Source organism: Scyliorhinus torazame, chromosome 29 (assembly GCF_047496885.1).
Source record: "Scyliorhinus torazame isolate Kashiwa2021f chromosome 29, sScyTor2.1, whole genome shotgun sequence".
Lineage (NCBI taxonomy): Eukaryota > Metazoa > Chordata > Chondrichthyes > Carcharhiniformes > Scyliorhinidae > Scyliorhinus > Scyliorhinus torazame.
Genome location: NC_092735.1, coordinates 25,036,989 through 25,059,838, shown reverse-complemented (window position 1 = coordinate 25,059,838; position 22,850 = coordinate 25,036,989). Strand labels below are relative to the sequence as shown.

General features: G+C 50.1%; 1 protein-coding gene across 1 annotated transcript in view; it reads left to right on the top strand.

The window, feature by feature from the left end:
- Positions 1 to 500: 500 nt before the first annotated feature.
- The window catches only part of LOC140403946 (uncharacterized), a 71,101-nt gene continuing 48,751 nt past the window's right edge, over positions 501 to 22,850 (top strand). Inside the window, exons 1-4 of the mRNA XM_072492228.1 lie at positions 501 to 1,693; positions 10,264 to 10,334; positions 12,569 to 12,637; positions 19,566 to 19,620. Coding sequence (XP_072348329.1) covers positions 748 to 1,693; positions 10,264 to 10,334; positions 12,569 to 12,637; positions 19,566 to 19,620 — 1,141 coding nt within the window. The 5' untranslated portion in view covers positions 501 to 747. The remainder of the gene's footprint in view (positions 1,694 to 10,263; positions 10,335 to 12,568; positions 12,638 to 19,565; positions 19,621 to 22,850) is intronic.

The following is a 22,850-nucleotide window of genomic DNA, read 5'->3' as shown; positions in this document are numbered from 1 at the left end:
TTAATCAGCGTGTGCTGAGTTCCGGAGGACCGCTGCTCTCAGCAGGGGTCAGCAATTCTGGAATATTGGCTAAAATAAACCACATCAGACCCCCCCCCCCCCCCCCGCCCCTCACAAAGATTGCCCAGTTCATTGAATCCTGTTGATCTGTAATTCGACCCTCCCCGACGAATATTCAATTCCGTAAATCAGGGATGGAAACTGAGTTGCAGCCATAGGCCTGACTTGAGCATCGTCACGATTGCTGGAGATAGCTCGCGAAGTTTGAAGAGGGGGTGTGGGTGGGGGTGGGGGGATTCCTGAGCCACTAGCAGTTTGCAGAATTTTTTATTTTTTTTTTGCAATGGGGAAAGTCTTTTAATATCCGGCCAATGGCAGAGTGACACAGTTGCTATTAAAGAATCTGGAGAGTGACCTTTGGCTGGGCTGGACGCTCAAATATGGCAATGTGATGCCACAGCCTTGTCAGGACAACTATATTAAAAGCCTCTCATGACTCGATGAGGGATTCATTTGCTACCGCTATTAGACGGCAGACGTTACAGGCCAAGAGCCACCTGGTGCTATCAATCAGCCCAAACAGACCATTTTGTGGACGACAGTGATCCTGAAGAGCTGCTTTAGCCCTGACCGTCCTCGATACTTTCTCCCCTTTTGGATTTACCTCTCATCGTTTATCTATCTATTTCTCTCGCAACGCGTTTTGGAGGATTTATATTTGCTGCCTCGAATTGAGTTGCCGGCAACATGGCCTCCCGGAAGGTTTGGATTTTCTGCTTGTTGCTGACGTTTCTGTGTTCCATTCACATCAGTGTCGTCCCCGGGGTGGCCAGTGCTGCTGCACACGATGACGACGACGATGATGGTGATGGCGGAGAGCACGAAGATTCGAAGGATGTAGGAAACGGGGATGATGATGATGAGGATGACGATGATGATGATGATGACGATGATGATCATGATGATCATGATAAAAAGAAGCATAAAGAAGATGAGGATGATGATGATGATGACGATGAGGATGAGGATGAGGATGATGATGGTGATGACGATGAGGATGAGGATGATGATGGTGATGACGATGATGATGATGATGACGATGATGATGATGATGACGATGATGATGATCACAATAATACGAAGCATAAACATGAAAAAGATGATGACGATGATGATGATGATGATGATGACGACGATGATGATGACGATGACGATGATGAAGATGATGATGATGAGGATGATGATGACGATGAGGATGACGATGATGACGATGATGACGATGATCACGATAAAGCGAAGCATAGACATGAAGAAGATGATGACGATGATGATGATGATGACGATGATGATGACGATGACGATGACGATGACGATGATGACGATCACGATAATACGAAGCATAAACATGAAGAAGATGATGACGATGATGATGATGATGATGACGATGATGATGATGACGATGATGATGATGACGATCACGATAATCCGAAGCATAAACATGAAGAAGATGATGATGACGATGATGATGATGATGACGATGATGATGACGACGACGATGATGATGACAATGACGATGGCGATGATGATGACAACGATCACGATCACGATAATACGAAGCATAAACATGAAGAGGATGACGGTGATGATGATGATGATGACGATGATGATGGTGGAAAGAAGGAAGATGAGGAAGGTAACGATAACTAAATAAGAGAAACAAACTAGCTCTGAACTAGTGATCATTGCTAAGTTACTTCCTTAAGAGCAGTCATTCTGCTGCCAGACGTACTATTAAAGCATTTCCATAAGGATTATAAACATCACCCTAGCTACATCAATGGAAAATAATGGAGTGACAACTTTAATCTATTTTCTGAATCTATTGTACGGAACTTTGAGGTCCACAAACACAGTGTGGACACCTGTGACATTCTAGCACCTTTTGATTGGGATACTCCTGTACCAAAGTCAACTTAATGAATTGATATAGTGTACATTGCAACATTGATAACAAGTGACGATTGGTCTGTCTGCTTCTTGGTATCTGAGGTATAAATTTCAGCCTCACCGCAAAAATACTGTGCACATTTAAAAAAAAATTAAACATGTCTCAATAAAACTAAATAAGGAATCTTGTAAGTGGTCACTCCCATTTGTTTCCTTGCATGTTAGTCGGATGTACTGATAATTAGATTTTGTCTTTGGGAGGCGCGGGGGACGGGGGGCACGGGGGGGGGGGGGAGCGAAGGAGCAGATTTGATGCTCTTTACAAAGTTGAGGGTTACGATACTTGTTCCGCGACATGCACAATTAAAGAAAAGCTTGAAGACTTTGGTGCGAGTGGGTGGGGTGGGGGGGGGGGGGGGGGGTAGGCAAACTGCCCCTCAACCCTTGCGTTTTATATCAAAACAAATTGCATCAAGATTGGTCCCTGAAAGGATTACTGTAAAAAGAATATACTGTTGTGGGTTCTTTACTGGATTTAAGACGTGTTAACTTAGAGCAATGATTGCTCTTCCCTCTAGATTGTCTTTCCCCCTTAAGGGTCGAGCCATTGGTTTGATTTATTCCCTGTCATGTTCTCTGTGTTGGGTTGGAGTTCGAAGACGCTCGGAAGTGTAGCGCACGATATAATTGGCAACAGGCCAATACTTTGTCAGAGTAATTAAAGAGACTGAATATATTAACCCCTTCCTCTGTTTCATGTATAAATGCAGCAGTGTCTTGACTCAGTGAGAGGCTTTATTGAATCAAATAGAAATGTAGGCAGCCTACAGTGTTTGCTTGGTGACAGAGTTACATGACTATGGCAAGTTAGGTAGTACACCCAGTAAGGTTGCAGTTTGAAAACCCAAACATTCCCCTTTTCATATTGAACAAAAGGCACAAAATTCCCCTTTTCCTAATGAACAACAAACACATTTGCATGCACTGTGTGACTGTGAGTTACCCAAGTTACCCACCATTCTCATGCATTAACAACGTTTTGCCCTACTAGTCGATCAGTGCACCTGAATTGCACATATAGGGCAGAATTCCCCAGCCCCCACCTCCCCCATGGCAGGTTGCCCAATGGGGGAGGCTGTTTGCTCTTGGCTGCCGGCGACATCTTCTGTTCCCACCAAAGTTGATGCTGATTTATATTCCCTGCCCCTGCCACCTTCGTACAACCCACAGAGGGATTGACTGTGGCGGGTCCGGAAGACCCCTCCAGTGGGAAGGGCTCGCGAATTCCACCCACAATCTTTAAACCATGCAGGTCTCTTTATGGAATGTGCACAAGTTGTCATTGGCTGCTCTTCCGGGTGATGTTCTTTGTTCGGACAGTGTTGTTCCCTTGGACCATGTTGCCTTGGTGACTGCTGTTCTATTGCAGTTGTTGGGGACTTGTAATTGATGGGAGTTCTACACTCCGTGCAGCTGGTGAGATCCCGTCTCCCTGACCGCCCGATTGCTGTGAAGGAACAGCTTCACTCGTTGTGCGGGATATTGACTTGGTCATTCACTTCCGCTGGCTAAGACCGAGGTGACAATTTCCTGACGCATGTGCCAAGTTTCAACATGGGCTGATTGCTGTTGAGAACGATGAAGGCTGCCCCTCTGACTGGCTCTCCAATACTCAGCTCTGATAAACGGTTTGACAGTCCGGTCAAACTTAAATTTGGTTTTCTGTCATTTCACCTTGATCTTGTTACTAATTCTGGTTTCAGTAGATATTCTTTTGCCGTTGGAAGAATAGTTTGCGTACGATGTGACATCAGGCTCTGGACAGGATTCCTTTCCATGCCTTCAGTTGGTGTGTTTCTCCATTCGAGCATTGCCTGGTTTATGTCAGCGCTAGATTTTCTCATTTTTCTCCTCTGTGAGTGTGCTGTGAATTCTTCACTTGTGAACAGAAGACCATTGTCACTCATCAACATCTGACAGCAATGTTACATGCATAAGGACAGCAATCTTCACCAGCGTCTTGTCAGTAATAGGCTTACTTGAGCTGAATAGAAATGACAGCCTCCAACGCTTGTCTCATGATAGGCACATGACTATGGAAAGCTAGGTAGTACAGTTAGCAAGATTGCATTTTCAAAAACCGTACACCTCCAGCTTGTTGCCATTCTGTGCATACCTGGGTTCTGGACTTATTGCAGATGGGGTTAGATTCTAAAAGTCATTTGGTGCTAGGCCGATGATACTTTGTGAATTCCAATTATTTACTCTGCTGAATCTCTCAGTAGTGCAATGGGTATTTTTAAAATTCATTCATGGGATGAAATGAATGAAATGAAAATCGCTTATTGTCACAAGTAGGCTTCAAGTGAAGTTGCTGTGAAAAGCCCCTAGTCGCCACGTTCCGGCGCCCGTTCGGGGAGGCTGGTACGGGAATTGAACCATGTTTCTGGCCTGCGTTGGTCTGCTTTCAAAGCCAGCGATTTAGCCCTGTGCTAAACCAGCCCCCGGCATTTATTGCCCATCCCTGGATGCCCATGAGGACATTTAAGAGTCAACCATATTGGTGTGGATCTGGAGTCACATGTAGGCCAGACCAGGTAAGGACGACAGGTTTTGCAAACAATTAACAATGGTTTCAAGGTCATCATTAGACTTTTTCATTCCAGATTTCTATTGCATTCAACTTCCACCAATTGCCATGGTGGGATTTGAACCTAGGTCCCCAGAGTATTGCCCTGGATCCCTGGAATACTAGTCCAGTGAAGATGCCACATGCCTCTGCCATTTGTTGCAATGCAGTAGTTTACTTGACACTTCCCAGCTGCACATGTCTCGATGCCAAAAGCACACGGTTAAGGTCAGTTTGGCTGCATCCAATCATCTGTTTTACCGCTCTTGTTAAGTCGGGCAATGCGTGCTGGGATTTTCTCCTTATTCCATTTCCCTGCGGGGAAAATCGGCGGGTGCCTCGGAGAAAAGAGAATTCCATGGCTGACCATGTTTTATGAGCAGAACAGGAGAAAGCAATAATTGGGGTAGGTGGTAGCATGGCAGTAACGTCACGGGCGCTAGTAATCCTGAGACCTGGGCCAATGCTCTGGGAATACAGGTTCAAATCCCACCACGGGTTTGTCGAATTGAAATTCGATTCATAAAACGTGGAATCGAAAGGCAGCCTCCGTAACGGTGACCGTGGCAACTATCACCGATTGTTGAAAAAAACCCATCCGGTTCACTAATGCCCCCTTTAGGGAAGGAAATCTGCCGTCCTTACCTGGTCTGGCCTACACGTGACTCTAGACCCACAGCAATGTGGTTGACTCTTACCTGCCCTTTGAAATGATCCTAGCAAGCCACTCAGTTCAGGGGCAATTAGGGACGGACAACAAACTCTGGCCTTGCCAACGCGCCCACATCCCATGAAAGAATAACGAAAAAAACATGTGGTGGGCTACGTATTATTCCGCCAACTATATCTTAGCTGGGTGTTCTCCCTTAAGGCCGTTAAGGCCGTTTTGGGCAGCACGGTAGCCTTGTGGATAGCACAATTGCTTCACAGCTCCAGGGTCCCAGGTTCGATTCCGGCTTGGGTCACTGTCTGTGCGGCGTCTGTACATCCTCCCCGTGTGTGCGTGGGTTTCCTCCGGGTGCTCTGGTTTCCTCCCACAGTCCAAAGATGTGCGGGTTAGGTGGATTGGCCATGATCAATTGCCCTTAGTGTCCAAAATTGCCCTTAGTGTTGGGTGGGGTTACTGGGTTATGGGGATAGGGTGGCGGTGTTGACCTTGGGTAGGGTGCTCTTTCCAAGAGCCGGTGCAGACTCGATGGGCCGAATGGCCTCCTTCTGCACTGTAAATTCGATGATAATCTATGATTAAGGCAGCGTGGTAGCACAATGGTTAGCACTATTGCTTCACAGCGCCAGGGACACGGGTTCGATTCCCGGCTTGGGTCACTGTCTGTGCGGAGTCTGCACGTTCTCCCCGTGTCTGCGTGGGTTTCCTCCGGGTGCTCCGGTTTCCTCCCACAAGTCCCAAAAGACGTGCTTGTGAGGTGAATTGGACATTCTGAATTCTCCCTCCGTGTACCCGAACAGGCGCCGGAGTGTGGCGACTAGGGGCTTTTCGCAGTGACTGCAGTGCAGTGTTAATGTAAGTCTACTTGTGACACTAATAAAGGTGATTATAGATTATTATTATAGTTCAAATTACTGCATCACCACAAGGTTGGTAAAACATGTGGGATGTAAGGAAAAAGTGACAAGTGTAACACGAGATCGAACAATCTTACTGTGTACGTCTCGATAAGAGTCATTAACATGGGATTGCATTCCACACCTTTCATCAGCATTCATTCAAAGGAACAAAAGTCCCACAGATTTAAGCTACGTTGAAGGATCATCCCCTTTAACTGCAACTCGATCTCACCTCAACTTCTCCTAGTGCAGACTAGATGGACCAAATGGCTACCTTCTGTGCTGGATCATTCTATGATCTGCCAGAAAGCAATCCAGTCTTCTTATTGGTCATTGGAACTAAGTAGCGCTCATCTTTACATAGCTGCGGGACCTATTATAGCTCTTACTGCCGGAGGCATCATCTTTCCAGTGAGGTGTTAAGCCAGGCCCTGTCAGGTAAACATGAGAAACGAGACGGTTGGAAGGAGAGGCACTTGTATTCCAACCACCACTCAAACCAGATCAGTATAGCTCAGCTTCCCATTTCAGTTAACTCTTAAAGCATTGACATAGAATTCCATAGAATGGGTCACAAAATCCCTACAGTGCAGAAGGAGGCCATTCGATCCCTCGGGTTTGCACCTACCCCTCAAAAGAGCTCCCTACCTAGGCCCACTCCCCGTAACCCACCCAACCTTTGGACACGAAGGGCAATTTAGCACGGTCCATCCACCTAACCTGCGCATCTTTGGACAGTGGGAGGAAACCGGAGCACCCGGAGGAAACACACGCAGACACGGGGAGAACATGCAAACTCCACAGACAGTCAGCCGAGGTCGGAATCGAAGACGGCCCCCTGGAGCAATGAGACCGAAGTGCTCACGGTGCCACCGTGAGGGCTCTCAAGGGGTCCATGCAGAAAAATCATTAAAATTCCATGGACTGATACAGAAAATGCTGAGGGATGGAATAGAAGAGGGGCATTTGGAGAAGATGGGTGTGCAGAGGGAATATCACTGGACTGGTCATCCAGGGGCCCAGGCTAATATTCCGGGGACACCATTCAAGTTCCCCCACAGCAGATGGTGGAATTCAATTAATAAACTCTGGAATTAAAAGCTGCTCTCAGAAATGGTGACCATGGCAACTATCGTTGATTGCCGCATCTCGGGTTTCATCACCGGGACCAAGCTGAAGGCAAACAGCGACAGCGAAAGGAGCGCGCGCCAACCTGGGCAGACCACCCCCCCCCGCCCTCTACTCCAACCACCATCTGCCCCGCCCCTGACAGAGGCCGCAGGTCGCGCCAGTCGACTCCTCGGTTGCCTGAGAACTCATTTTTAATGAGGAGGCGAGTCATAGAATCATAGAATCCACAGAAGGAGGCCATTCGGCCCATTGAGTCGGCACCGGCCCTCGGAAAGAGCACACTACTTAAGTCCACGCCTCCACCCTATCCCCGTAACCCAGTAACCCCACCGAACCTTTTTGGACAATAAGGGCAATCTATCATGCGCCAATCCACCTAACCTGCACATCTTTGGACTGAGGGAAGAAACCGGAGCACCCGGAGGAAACCCACACCGACAGGGGGGAAAAGTGCAAACTCCACACAGACAGTGACCCGAGGCCGGAATTGAACCCGGGACTCTGGAGCTGTGAGGCAGCAGTGTTGTGCCACTCGGGACTGCCTATGAAGTGGTGATTGTCATAAAAACCCATCCGCCCCTTTCGGGGGGCGGGGGGAAATCTGCCGTCCTTACCCGGTCTGGCCTACACGTGACTCCAGACCCACTGCAATGTTGTTGACTCTTCACTGCCCCTCTGAAACGGCCTAGCAAGCCCCACAGTTCAAGGGCAATTAGGGATGGGCAGCAAATTCTGGAGCGATGCCCACGTAAGTGAATGAAAAGAAAACTTATGCTGCAGCTAAACAAAGCCCGAGATCACAGCGCAAGAACTGTGTTCAGTTCTGGGTACCGCATCTTAGGAAAGACAAGAGAGAGGTAAGGTGTACATTTATCCAATCAATACCTGGGCTCCAAGGGTTAGATCGTGTGGAGTATTTACACAAACTGTCCAGGGCAGGGAGGTTAGAGTCTAAAGACTCCAGCCAATCCTTCCAGGAGTGAAGCTAGGACACGCGCAAAGGTAGAAGTTGAAACTTTCTTCTGCAAACAGCAATTCATGCTGAATCAATCGTTCACTTTGATGGATTTTGTGAATGGGCAAAATTGTGGCAGATGTAAGCAAGTGGGAGGTTATCCATTTTAGACCAAAAAAGAATAGAGCAAAGTACTTTCTAAATGGAAAGGGGTTAGGTGCAGTGGATGTCCGAAGAGACTTAGGGGGTTCAGGTGCATAGATCCTTCAAATGTCATGGAACAACTGCAGAACATGATCAGAAAGGCGAATGGAATGCTAGCCTTTATATCTAGAGGATTGGATATAAAGACGCAGGAGTTAAGCTACAGCTATACAAAATGGTGGTTAGACCCCACTTGGAGTTCTGGGCACTGTTGTGTTCTGCTTCTTCATGTAGCATTAGCTGCTTCCGTGATGTATGCTCTGACAAAGGAAGGTTCAGACTTGGAGATAGGTTTAACACATTTATTGAACTGTTAACAATTCTCCTACTTGAGTTCGACTCTCCTGCTAATCTTGCTATAGTAACTCAGTCTAACTAACCAGTCTGCTCTAAGCCACGTGGTGGGTGTGATGCTTCTGACCTGCCCCTGTCCTACTCTCTAAGTGTCGCCTGTGGAAAGAGACAGAGCATGTGTGCCCTGTCTTTTTATATATGGGTTTTGTAATGCCCCCTTGTGGTAGTGTCACCTCTGGGTGTCTTGACTGGCCATTGATACACAAGGGGTTAATGTAAATGCATTACAACTAAGTAACACTAGAGGGAGCACCGGAGATGTCATGACATGTTGACATACAGCTGATGAACACATAGAATAGGACACGACCAATGGGCAGTCAAGCCACCCAGAGATGACACTACCACAAGGGGGCATTACACAACCCATTGACAGTGGCCCAGGGCCGGGATTCGAACCCGGGTCCTCAGCACCGTAAGCAGCAATGCTAACCACTGTGCCACCGTGCTGCCCCCATGGCCGGTTTTCTTTTTAAAATAAATTTAGAGTACCCAATTCTTTTTTTTCCAATTAAGGGGCAATATAACATGGCCAATTAACCTACCCTGCCCATCTTTGGGTTGTGGGGGCGAAACCCACGCAGACATGGGGAGAATGTGCAAACTCCACAAGGACAGTGACCCAGAGCCGGGATCGAACCTGGGACCTCGGCGCCGTGAGGCAGCAACGCTAACCACTGCGCCACCGTGCTGCCCCCGTGGCTGGTTTTCTGACCACCCCCCCCCAATACTGCCAAAAGAATATTGGCATAAAACATGGACCCCCACCAACCAACCCCCATCACCCCTCCCACTCCTGCCACGCCAAAAGTTTGCCCTGTTAGCCATCTACCGCTCGGAGAAGGTTGAGTAGCTGAAGGGGAGACTCCTGTCTCCATCTGGGGAGGAGGCCCAGCACCCCCCTCCCCCCCACTACCCCACCCTACCCCCTCCCCCAAGAGCTGCCGTCCAATCAGATCCCATCACTGCCACCAGGAGCAATGGCCACTGCCGGGACTGCATCCATCCCCCCCCCCCCTCTGAGAAACAGAGCCAGGAGCAAGTTGACAGGTCGGTTGGGCAGGGTGGGGGGGTGGGATTGGGGGGGGGGGGGGGGCCACGGGAGGAGGAGGTGCTGGTTCCCCCCCTCCCACTCACTCTTTCTTGCCTGAGGCCCAAGTGGACTTCTCGACTGAATTTCCCATCCATCGCTGCCTGAAAAGTTGCGGCCTGGTGGAAGATGGCCCTTAAGCGACCATTATTTGGCCACTTTAAGGCCCTCAATTGGCACGAGAGCAGGCAGGCCGCCCCGGGACCCGCCGGGTCAGAGGCAGGTGAACAGGCGCAGAGACAATTCTCCGCACCCTCTCCCTCCCTTCTCTGATGAACCTGCCCGCAGTGAGCACTACGACCCTCTCCGGCGAGCCTCGCAAACTCTCTTCCATTTCATTCGGCCTTGCAAAAAGTTTAAACCTTTCCTTTCTCTTTTCCTTATCAGCTGAGGAAGACGAGGAGGAGGAAGGAGACTACAAAGATGGCTCCCTCTGTGGTTACTGTGCCTTCTGTGAGGTGAGCAATCCCGCAGCAGTGTTTTTGAAGATTGATTGATGAGGCGTCTGTCGCCGTTTGTGACACAATTGGTGACTGTGTTGGAAAGACAGACAGGCGCCGATTCTCAAACTGACAGCCTGATATAACGGTGGCATTGTGGTCAACTGCCCTTTCCAGGAACTGCCCGTTCCTGATTTTCACTGATAAAGGTCTGGAGGTGAAAGGGGAACTTTCGAATAAACTTTCCTTCAATGAGATCTTCGTACAATATAGAACATAGAACACAGAACGATACAGCGCAGTACAGGCCCTTCGGCCCACGATGTTGCACCGAAACAAAAGCCATCTAACCTACACTATGCCATTATCATCCATATGTTTATCCAATAAACTTTTAAATGCCCTCAATGTTGGCGAGTTCACTACTGTAGCAGGTAGGGCATTCCACGGCCTCACTACTCTTTGCGTAAAGAACCTACCTCTGACCTCTGTCCTATATCTATTACCCCTCAGTTTAAAGTTATGTCCCCTCGTGCCAGCCATATCCATCCGCGGGAGAAGGCTCTCACTGTCCACCCTATCCAACCCCCTGATCATTTTGTATGCCTCTATTAAGTCTCCTCTTAACCTTCTTCTCTCCAACGAAAACAACCTCAAGTCCATCAGCCTTTCCTCATAAGATTTTCCCTCCATACCAGGCAACATCCTGGTAAATCTCCTCTGCACCCGCTCCAAAGCCTCCACGTCCTTCCTATAATGCGGTGACCAGAACTGTACGCAATACTCCAAATGCGGCCGTGCCAGAGTTCTGTACAGCTGCAACATGACCTCCCGACTCCGGAACTCAATCCCTCTACCAATAAAGGCCAACACTCCATAGGCCTTCTTCACAACCCTATCAACCTGGGTGGCAACTTTCAGGGATCTATGTACATGGACACCTAGATCCCTTTGTTCATCCACACTTTCAAGAACTTTACCATTAGCCAAATATTCCGCATTCCTGTTATTCCTTCCAAAGTGAATCACCTCACACTTCTCTACATTAAACTCCATTTGCCACCTCTCAGCCCAGCTCTGCAGCTTATCTATATCCCTCTGTAACCTGCTACATCCTTCCACACTGTCGACAACACCACCGACTTTAGTATCGTCTGCAAATTTACTCACCCACCCTTCTGCGCCTTCCTCTAGGTCATTGATAAAAATGACAAACAGCAACGGCCCCAGAACAGATCCTTGTGGTACTCCACTTGTGACTGTACTCCATTCTGAACATTTCCCATCAACCACCACCCTCTGTCTTCTTTCAGCTAGCCAATTTCTGATCCACATCTCTAAATCACCCTCAATCCCCAGCCTCCGTATTTTTTGCAATAGCCTACCGTGGGGAACCTTATCAAACGCTTTGCTGAAATTCATATACACCACATCAACTGCTCTACCCTCGTCTACCTGTTCAGTCACCTTCTCAAAGAACTCGATAAGGTTTGTGAGGCATGATCTACCCTTCACAAAGCCATGCTGACTATCCCTGATCATATTATTCCTATCTAGATGATTATAAATCTTGTCTCTTATAATCCCCTCCAAGACTTTACCCACTACAGACGTGAGGCTCACCGGTCTATAGTTGCCGGGGTTGTCTCTGCTCCCCTTTTTGAACAAAGGGACCATATTTGCTGTCCTCCAGTCCTCTGGCACTATTCCTGTAGCCAATGATGACATAAAAATCAAAGCCAAAGGTCCAGCAATCTCTTCCCTGGCCTCCCAGAGAATCCTAGGATAGTATCAAAGTAATGCATATTTCCCAGCAACGAGAGACCTTAGGATCATCAGTCAGGCCTGTAACGTGATTCATTTACACTTGCTAGAAGTGACACAAATTCATACATAGGGACCCATCTTCTGCAAACAAAAGGGATATGTTCAAGCCTTACACCTTTTTGTTTGAGCTTAGAGAGCCCATAGTTCCCCATTGCTTTTCTCCGTGGCAACACCTCAGTCCATCAGAGCCGACACATCCAATCAGTTCTCCTGCAGTATAAATTGTCGTGATTGTTCAAAATTTGGCATTCTTGTCCTGATGAGTGCAAGGTGAAAAACTTTGACATTGTGTCTCTTCTTGGCTTGCCCTGGATTTGAACCTGCTTTTATCTTGTGCTTTTTTATCTTCTTTTTTTTGGAGAATTTTCATACATTTTCATACACTTTCATACATTCTTCATACACTTTTTCTCCTGCTCCCACAGCACTGCGATGAATGCGATAAATGTCCTTGTGAAGAAGGAGACAAGAGTGATCATTGTGAGGATTGCAAGGTAAGGCTGTTCACCTTTTCTTGCATTGCAGCCATGCTGACTGAGCCTTGACTGAGTCCAGGTTTCCTTTAAGGGAAGTCAGAGGTTATTTGTTCCTGCCGGATGAGGCCCCACTCCAGAAGTGTACATTTGGAAAATTCACCTTGTTCAGTGTTCTCCAATTCTTCAATGTCTTCACATTATGATTCCCTCCATCTCTATTCCTTCAGCCTGTTTATCCAGTATCTGTTTGCGTCTTTCTCTGTCTCCAGTTCTGAAATGTGCCTCTGTATCTCGGAGCTACGCAGAGATGAAACTAGATTCGTTGTGTGTATCAGGTTTTATTCACAATGTTAAATTGTCTGCTCCGTGCCTCCACCCTGAGCTCCCAGCTCTTGCTGCAGTTTGCTTACTTTTCCCTGAATCCACACCCAGGCTTAACCAATCGAGTACAGTGAGCATCAACAGTAAACAATAATCAAACATGAAACAATTGAACACCGCAACTCGACCTCCAGTCTTTCATAGAATCAGAGGATCTCACAGCACAGGAGGAGGCCATTCGACCCATCCTTGCCTGTGTTGGCCCTTTGAAAGAGCTGTCCAATTGTATCTGTGCCGGCTGCCTCAGCCATTGCATCAGAACTCTTCATGATTGTGAATAATCGAACAAGGAACACCAGCTGATTGATAGTAACCTCAAATCTGCATCCACCTGTCCCCTGATAACTGATCACCCCCCTTGCTCACCAAGAATCTATCCAGCTCTGCCTTAAAGATATTCAAAGACTCTGCTTCCTCCTCCTTTTCAGGAAGAGAGTCGCAAAGACGCGTAACCCTCTGAGATAAATCTTTTTTCCCTTATCTTCATTTTAAATGGCAGCACGGTAGCATTGTGGGGGCAGCACGGTAGCATTGTGGATAGCACAATTGCTTCACAGCTCCAGGGTCCCAGGTTCGAATCCGGCTTGGGTCACTGTCTGTGCGGAGTCTGCACGTCCTCCCCGTGTGTGCGTGGGTTTCCTCCGGGTGCTCCGGTTTCCTCCCACAGTCCAAAGATGTGCAGGTTAGGTGGATTGGTCATGATAAATTGCCCTTAGTGTCCAAATTGCCCTTAGTGTTGGGTGGGGTTACTGGGTTATGGGGATAGGGTGGAGGTGTTGACCTTGGGTAGGGTGCTCTTTCCAAGAGCCGGTGCAGATTCGCTGGGCTGAATGGCCTCCTTCTGCACTGTAAATTCTATGATTCTATGATAATCTATGACCCCTTATTTTTAAACAGTGACCCCCTAATTCTAGATTCTCCCACAGAGGGAATATCCTCGGGGCAGTGTTTAGCACTGCTGCCTCACGGCGCCGAGGTCCTGGGTTCGATCCCGGCTCTGGGTCACTGTCTGTGTGGAGTTTGCACATTCTCCCCGTGTCTGTGTGGGTTTCGCCCCCACAACTCGAAGATATGCAGGGTAGGTAGATTGGCCATGTTAAATTGCCCCTTAATTGGGGGAAAAAATGAAATTGGGTGTCATTATATTCAAACACACATCACAACACACACATCATGATAGACAGACCAACAGACCAATTAGCACACATAACACGACAGCCAATCACAGACAAGAGCAGACACAGTATAAGACAAGAAACACGACACCTGCTGGCCAGTCCATCTGGAGACAGGACAAGGCCAGGACCTCATTAACAAGACACTCACACAGTCACCACGTGCTGAGTATCAAGACAGATGTGTAAATAACTAGTTGGAATAAAACTGCGTTGTACCAATCGCAACCGTGTTGGTTCATCTGTACCTCAGAGCGCCCAACACCACATGATACCAGTGAGTGGATCGATACTTACCGGCAAATCTGCCATCCTGAGCCATGGACACCCGCAACAAACTGCAGCCGTTGCAAGTCGCTGGGAACCTGGGCACCAATTGGAAGCTCTTCAAGCAGCGCTTTGAACTCTTCATGCAAGCCAATGAAAAACAGGGCGCCTCGGACGAGACAAAGATTGCCATGCTCCTCACTACCGCGGGTCAGCACGCCATCGATGTATACACCTCCTTGGTGTTCGCGGAAGGCGAGAACAAATCTAAATATGACACGGTCCTCCTCAAGCTCGACCAGCACTTCAACGTTGAGGTCAATGAAAGCTTTGAGAGGTATGTCTTTCAGCAGCGCCTGCAAGGTAAGGATGAGCTCTTTCAGTCCTTCCTGACGCACCTCCGCATACTCGCGCAGTCCTGCGGTTACGGCACGACCTCAGAGTCCATGATCCGGGACCAGATCGTTTTTGGCGTTGCCTCCAGTGGCCTACGCCAGCAGCTTCTAAAAATTAAAGGCCTGACCTTAGCATCTGCAGTTGAAACCTGTGTCCTACATGAAAATGCGACCAGTCACTTTGCCCAATTTCAGGCGACCGAATCGGCACGGAGGGGGTCCCACGCGATCGAATCGGCAAGCCAGGCCGCCCACGAGGCCGAACGCATCCACGCAATCGAGTTTCTCCCGGCCCGCGGCCCGGAGGAGGGCGGCTGTTTTGTGCGCTTTTTGAGGTCTCCTGCGTTTGTGCGCGCCAAAACCAACGGCAACAGTGAGGGACGCACTGCTCAGGCGCGCCCGACGCAAGACCGAACTGCGCATGCGCAGTGGCGTAACGAACGCCGTGACGTCATGACGTGCGGCAACTGTGGAGCTGCACATTTAAAAGGGCAACGTCCTGCAAAAACCCGACAATGCCTACGCTGTGGCAGGATGGGCCACTACGCTGCCTACTGTCGAGCGGCTCAACCGATGGATCCTACACATCTCCGACAACCTCGCAGACACGTGCGGACCATCCAGACTCCACATCACGACATCCAAACCGACGACACAGATGACCAAGATGCCTTCCGGGTTGCGGTCATTGATGTGAACCGGGTCAACACCATCAATCCGGCCGATGAATGGTGTGCCACCCTGACGGTCAACCGATCGCAGATCACTTTCCGCCTGGACACTGGCGCCTCCGCCAACCACATAGCATGGTCAGCCTTCTACGCCATGAAGGTCAGACCACCAATCCAGCCATCCCGGTGCAAGATGGTCGACTACAACAGGAACGTTATCCCGGCCATGGGATCCTGCCAGCTCCAGGTGACACACAAAACACACACGGCCACACTCTCGTTCGAGATAGTTGGCTCATCGAAGGACTCCCTGCTGGGCGCACAGGCATGTAAGGCTCTCCACCTTGTGCAACAAATTCTCTCTCTCTCTCCAGACGGCACGTCTGACTTCCCGGATGCAGAGTTCTACACACAGCTCCAATCGCTCCTCGCCCACAACCAGGAGGCATTCGAGGGCATGGGAACACTGCCATACACCTACCGAATTTGCCTCAAACCGGACGCCATCCCGGTCGTTCACGCACCTCGCAGGGTTCCTGCGCCACTTAAAGACCGCCTCAAGCTGCAGCTGCAGGATCTCCAGGACCAAGGGGTCCTATCCAGGGTCACGGAGCCCACGTCATGGGTCAGCTTCATGGTGTGTGTCAAGAAGCCCTCTGGCGAGCTCCGCATCTGTATAGACCCCAAAGACCGCAATAATAATATCATGAGGGAACATTATCCCATACCCAAACGGGAGGAGATCACCAGTGAAATGGCCCAAGCGAAGATATTCACGAAACTGGATGCTTCTAAAGGATTTTGTCAGATCCAACTGGACCCGTCCAGCCGAAAGCTATGCACCTTTAACACCCCTTTCGGCAGATTCTGCTACAACCGGATGCCATTTGGCATCATCTCGGCACCCGAGGTCTTCCACAGAATCATGGAGCAGATGATGGAAGGCATCGAAGGGGTGCGCGTATATGTGGACGATGTCATCATCTGGTCCACCACATCGCAGGAGCGCATACATCGTCTCCAACGCGTTTTTGCCCGCATACGGGAAAACGGCCTGTGCCTCAACCGAGCCAAGTGCGCCTTTGGCCAGACCGAATTGAAGTTCCTGGGGGACCATATCTCCCGGTCAGGGGTCCGTCTGGATGCAGACAAGGGGAGCACCATCACAGCCATGCCGCAGCCGGCCGACAAGAAGGCTGTCCTACGCTTCCTTGGCATGGTCAACTTCCTAGGGAAATTCATTCCCAACCTTGCCTCCCACACAACGACTCTGCGCAACCTCGTCAAAAAATAATTTTTTCAGTGGCAACACACACACCAGCTGGAATGGGAGGAGCTCAAACGCAAACTCACCACGGCACCAGTGTTGGCGTTCTTCGACACGTCTCGTCCCACCAAAATCTCAACTGATGCCAGCCAATCCGGCATTGGAGCAGTGCTCCTGCAGAGGGATGACACGTCGTCATGGGCCCCGGTTGCCTATGCATCGCGGGCCATGACCCCCACAGAGCAGCGCTACGCGCAAATCGAAAAAGAATGCCTGGGCTTGCTAACCGGTTTAGACAAGTTCCACGATTATGTCTATGGTCTTCCATGATTCACGGTCGAAACTGACCACCTCCCCCTGGTCAGCATAATAAACAAGGACCTAAACGAGATGACCCCTCGCCTCCAGCGCATCCTACTTAAACTCAGGAGGTACGACTTCCAACTGGTCTACACTCCAGGGGAGGACCTCATCGTGGCGGATGCCCTATCCAGAGCAGTGAGCACGCCGCCAGATGCGGAGGGGTTCGTATGTCAGGTCGAGGCACAGGTGGCCTTGACAGCGGCAAATCTGCCGGCTGACGACTCCAGTCTGGCCCGTATCCGCCGAGAGACAGCGGCCGACCCCCTTCTACAGCGAGTGATGCGCCACATGACGGGAGGATGGCTCAAAGGGCAGTGCCCGCAGTTCTATAATGTACGAGACGACCTAGCCATCATTGATGGGATCCTTCTGAAGCTGGACCGGATTGTGATTCCGCACAGTATGCGCCAGCTGGTTCTCGATCAAATACACAAAGGCCACTTGGGGGTCGAGAAGTGCAGACGGAGGGCCCGAGAGGCGGTATACTGGCCGGGCATCAGTGACGATATTGCCAACATGGTGATCAACTGTACAACCTGCCAAAGGTTTCAGCCGGCGCAACCTCCTGAGACGCTTTTGCCCCATGAGCTGGTGACGTCCCCCTGGGCGAAGGTGGGTGTCGACCTATTTCACGCGCTTGGCATGGACTATGTTATCATAGTGGACTACTTCTCAAATTACCCAGAAGTCATACGCCTGCACGATCTGACGTCGTCTGCTGTCATCAGGGCCTGCAAAGACACCTTTGCTCGCCACGGCATTCCGATGACTGTCATGTCGGACAATGGGCCCTGTTTTGCCAGCCATGAATGGTCGTCCTTTGCGGCCTCGTATGGCTTCACACACGTGATGTCCAGCCCGCTGCATCCCCAGTCCAATGGAAAGGCGGAGAAGGGCGTTCACATTGCCAAGCGGCTCCTCTGCAAGGCTGCTGCTGCCGGATTGGACTTTCACCTCGCCCTGCTGGCCTATCGTTCGGCCCCGCTAGCCACGGGTCTCTCGCCAGCACAGCTTCTGATGGGTCGCGCCCTCAGAACCACTGTGCCTTCCATCCCGGCACCAACAATAGACCATGCTCCGGCACTGCATTGGATGCAACTGCAGCGCGATCACCAGAAGAGATTGTACGACACAAGGGCAACTGATCTCCCCCCCCTGGCCCCTGGAGACAACGTCCGCATTCATCTACCAGACGGTGGCTGGTCAGCACCTGCCGAAGTTCTCTGACGCGTGGCTCCCCGCTCGTTCCTGGTATGCATGCCGGATGGATCCGTGCGTAGGCGCAATCGGCGAGCCCTTCGCCTACTTCCACGCTCGCAACGGAACCATACGCAGACGCCGTGTCCTCCACTGGTTCCTGACAGCGACTTTGTGGAGCTGCCATATACCATGCCCCTTCTGTCGCCGCCCGTGGCCAGGCTCGCACCTCAGCCGGTGGCTCTCGACCCACCCTTGAGGCGGTCAACCCGAATTCGTCGCCCACCTACTAGACTGGACTTATGAGACTGTTCACACATCAAGTTTTAGCAACTACTGTATTGTAACATGTTCCTGTTTTATCGTTCCAGGACTCGTTTGATCGGACCACATTCCAACGTTTTTCTTCTTTTGTTATGGTACAACCTCGTTAGCATGTCACACCCGACATCGCCCCTTGTATATAGTTACGCCACATGTACATGCTGTAAATATCACGCACACACACTTTTAGCTGCACTCAGGACACATTCATATTTATAACCACGTAGGCACATAATCTTGTAAAAAAGGGGAATGTCATGATATTCAAACACACACATCACAACACACACATCACGACAGCCAATCATAGACAAGAGCAGACACAGTATAAGACAAGAAACACGACACCTGGTGGCCAGTCCATCTGGAGACAGGAAAAGGCCAAGACCTCATTAACAAGACACTCACACAGTCACCACATGCTGAGTACCAAGACAAATCTGTACATAACTAGTTGGAATAAAACTGCGTTATACCAATCGCAACCGTGTTGGTTCATCTGTACCTCAGAGCACCCAACACCACATTGGGTACTTTAAATTATTTTTTAAAAGAGAGGTAACATCCTTTCCACGTCAATACCGCTCAGGACTTTGAATGTTTCAATCATGTCGCCCCTTACTCTTGTAAACTCCAGTGGGTACAAGCTGTGCGCACCGGTGTTATTCTCCCCACAACCACCTTTGCTCTAAGGTGACCAGTCCCTCCATGAACATTTTTGTCTCTCTCTGTCTCTCTCCAATTCAACGGTGTGTTACCCCTCTGACCCCAGTCTCCCAGTGTGAATCCCATACCTCGGAACTGTATCGTTGCCAGCTTTGATCCTGGCTGGTGTTATTCAGCGAGTTTCCCCTTCTGGCTCTAAACAGTATTATGAATAATATTTATTCTCCATTTCTTCCGCAGTACTGCCAGTTCTGTTACGTCTGCCCTGTAATATGTGAAACAGTTTGCAAACCAGGTAGGTAATGTTTGCAACTCTCTAGCTCGGTCGTGTTGTTTTATTATAGAATCCCTACGGGGCAGAAGGAGGCCATTCGGCCCATCAAGCCTGCACCGACCCTCTGAAAGAGCGCTCTACCCAAGTCCATTTCCCCACCCTATCCCAATAGCCCCTTACCGAACCCACACATCCCTGGACACTAAGGGGCAATTTAAGCATGGTCAATATAGTAGAGTGTCACTGTGACTGTGCTACATTCTGAGGTGTCATTTGGGGGATGGTAACGCAGTGGTAATGTCACTGGGCTAGTAATCCAGAGGCCTGCGCCCACGGAATGTGGGCGTTGCTGGCTAGGCCAGCATTTTTATTGCCCATCCCTAATTGCCCCTTAGGTGAGCCGCCACCTTGAACCCGCTGCAATCCCCGAGGTGTAGGTACACCCACCGTGCTGTTAGGCAGGGAGTTTAAAGGATTTTGACCCAGCGACAGTGAAGGAATGGCCGATATATTTCCAAGTCAGGGTGGTGTGTGGGGCTTGGAGGGGAACCTCTAGGTGATGGTGTTCCCAGGTATCTGCTGCCCTTGTCTTGGAGACGTGAGCTCTGGAGAAATGGGTTCAAATTTCACCAACAGCTGCAGGTGTTTAAATTCAATTAATTAACAAGTCAGGATGCTAGTCTCATTAGTCAATGTTATGAAAATACTGGATTGTAGGGTGGCACGGTGGGGCAGTGGTTAGCACTGCTGCCTCACAGCCCTGAGGACCCGGGTTCAATCCTGGCCCCGGGTCACTGTCCAAGTTTGGAGTGTGGAGTTTGCACATTCTCCTAGTGTCTGCGTGGGTCTCGCCCCCACAACCCAAAGATGTGCAGGGTGGGTGGATTGGCCACGCTAAATTGCCCCTTAATGGGAAAAAGAATAAATGGATACTCTAAACCTTTACTAAAAAAAATGAAGATACCTGGATTGTTAAAAACCCATCTGGTTCACTAATGCCCTTTAGGGAAGGAAATCTGCCGTCCTTGCCTGGTCTGGCCTACCAGTCCCTATGCGAATGTGGTTTATCTTAGCTACCATCTGAAGCAGCCCTGTGAGCCACTCAGCTGCATCAAACCAGTACAGAGAGAAGCACAGTGTGTGCGCCAACACCACATGGCTTGCAGTAGTTCAAGAAGCCAGAGCTCTTTGGAATGCTGGTCTTGGGAATGAATCCAAAAAATCTTAGTTGGAAATTGAACCGAATTTCTGGTCTTTATCGAGCTAGATGCAGCGAGGAATTATTAGGGCCAGAGAGGTCTACTAATATTGATCACCAAGGGAGGTAGTCGCTTTAATTGATTAGACCGAGAATTTCGCAGTTCATTTTCCCAGCATTCTTTGCCTCCCCCAGGAGATCACATGGTTTCAGCTGGGGTACAGGCTGCACATTTGGTGATGCACATTGCATTAGCACTGTTGCGTCACAGCGCCGGGCGCCCGGATTCGATTCCCGGCTTGGGCCACAGTCGGTGCGGAGTCTGTACGTTCTCCCCGTGCCTGCGTGGGTTTCGTCCGGGTGCTCCGGTTTCCCCCCACAAGTCCCAAAAGATGTGCTGTTAGGTGATTTGGACATTCTGAATTTCCACTCAGTGTACCCGAACATGTTCCGGAGTGTGGCGACGAGGAGATTTTCACAGTAACTTCACTGCAGCGTTAATGTAAGCCTACTTGTGACACTAATGAAGATTATTATTATTATTGAGATCATGTGATGTGGTGGGTCAGTGTCTCTGCCTCTGAGCCGGAAGCTCCTAGTTCAAGTCTCACTCCAGGACTTGATAACCAAGGACGGTGGGTTCAAAACGCAGCCAAGCGGGTTGACTATCAACCAGTCAATCCCTCCCAACCCACGCCAATGACAGCAATAAGAGCGGGAGAGACTATTGGTCAGTCATGTGACAGACAGAACATTGGAGCTTCTATCATCACAATCCTTAGCTCCAGGTTGCAACATATGTATGTAAAATGCACGTTTCCGCAGCAACCTGGACTCCCTGAGGGAAAGCAAAGAGAGAGCGTAAATTAATGGTGGTAAGCAAAATCATGGTGAACCCAAAGATGTTTCATCGATACATTAAGAGCAAGAGGACGATTACGGAAAGGGCTGTGATCAAGAAGGGACCACACGTGTAGAAATAGAAGATGTGGGCACGGTTCTCAATGTGTCTGTCCTCATTAAAGAGGGGACAATGCAGACATTGTAGTTAAGGAGAAGGACTGTGAAGAACTAGATGCTACAAACATAAGGGGCGAGATTCTCCACTCCCGCGCCAGTTGGGAGAATCGCCTGGGCCGCCAAAATTTCCAGGGACGCCGGTCCGACGCCCTCTCCCAAGCGGCGGGAACGGCCCGGTCGAGTTTCGCGGGCCGCAGGCCGGAGAATCGCCGGAGACACCCAAAATGGCGATTCTCCGGCACCCCGGCTATTCTGAGTCCCGGATGGGCCGAGCGGCCAGGCCAAAACGGCGGGTTCCTCCCTGGTCACTGCAGTCGTGGGCGGTGCGTGAACGCTGGGGGGGGCGGCCTGCGAGGGGGGGGGGAGGGGGGATCCTGCACCGGGCTTCACCTGGAATGTGGGGTGGCCCGCGATCGGTGCCCACCGATCGTCGGGCCGTCCTCTTTGAAGGAGGACCTCCTTCCTTCCGCGGCCCCGCAAGATCCGTCCCCCATCTTCTTGCGGGGCGGATTTAGAGAGGACGGCAACCACGCATGCGTGGATGACGCCCGTTATGCGGCGCCGGCCGCGTCATCTATGTGGTGCCGCTTTTACGCGGGCGACAAGGCCTGGCGCGGGTAGATGACGCGGCCCCGATCCTGGCCCATTGTCAGGGCCTGAATCGGTCGGGACCGGGGCCGTTCCGCGCCGTCGTGAACCTCAACGGCGTTCACGACGGCGCGGCCACTTCGGCGTGGGGGTGGAGAATCCCGCCCGAGGAGAGAGGAAGTATTTTTTAAAATATTCTGTTTATTGATTATTTTTGCAATTAAGGGGCAATCCACCTACCTTGCACATCTTTTTGAATGTAGGAGTGCGACCCACGCAGACACGAGGAGAATGCGCAAACTCTAGTTTGCGTGACCCAGAGCCTGGATCAAACCCGGGACCTCGGCACCACGAGGCAGCAGCGCTAACCACTGCGGCACCGTGCCATCCCAGGAGAGAGAGCATTAATGGGGTTAGCAACCTTGAAAGTGGATAAATCTCCAGG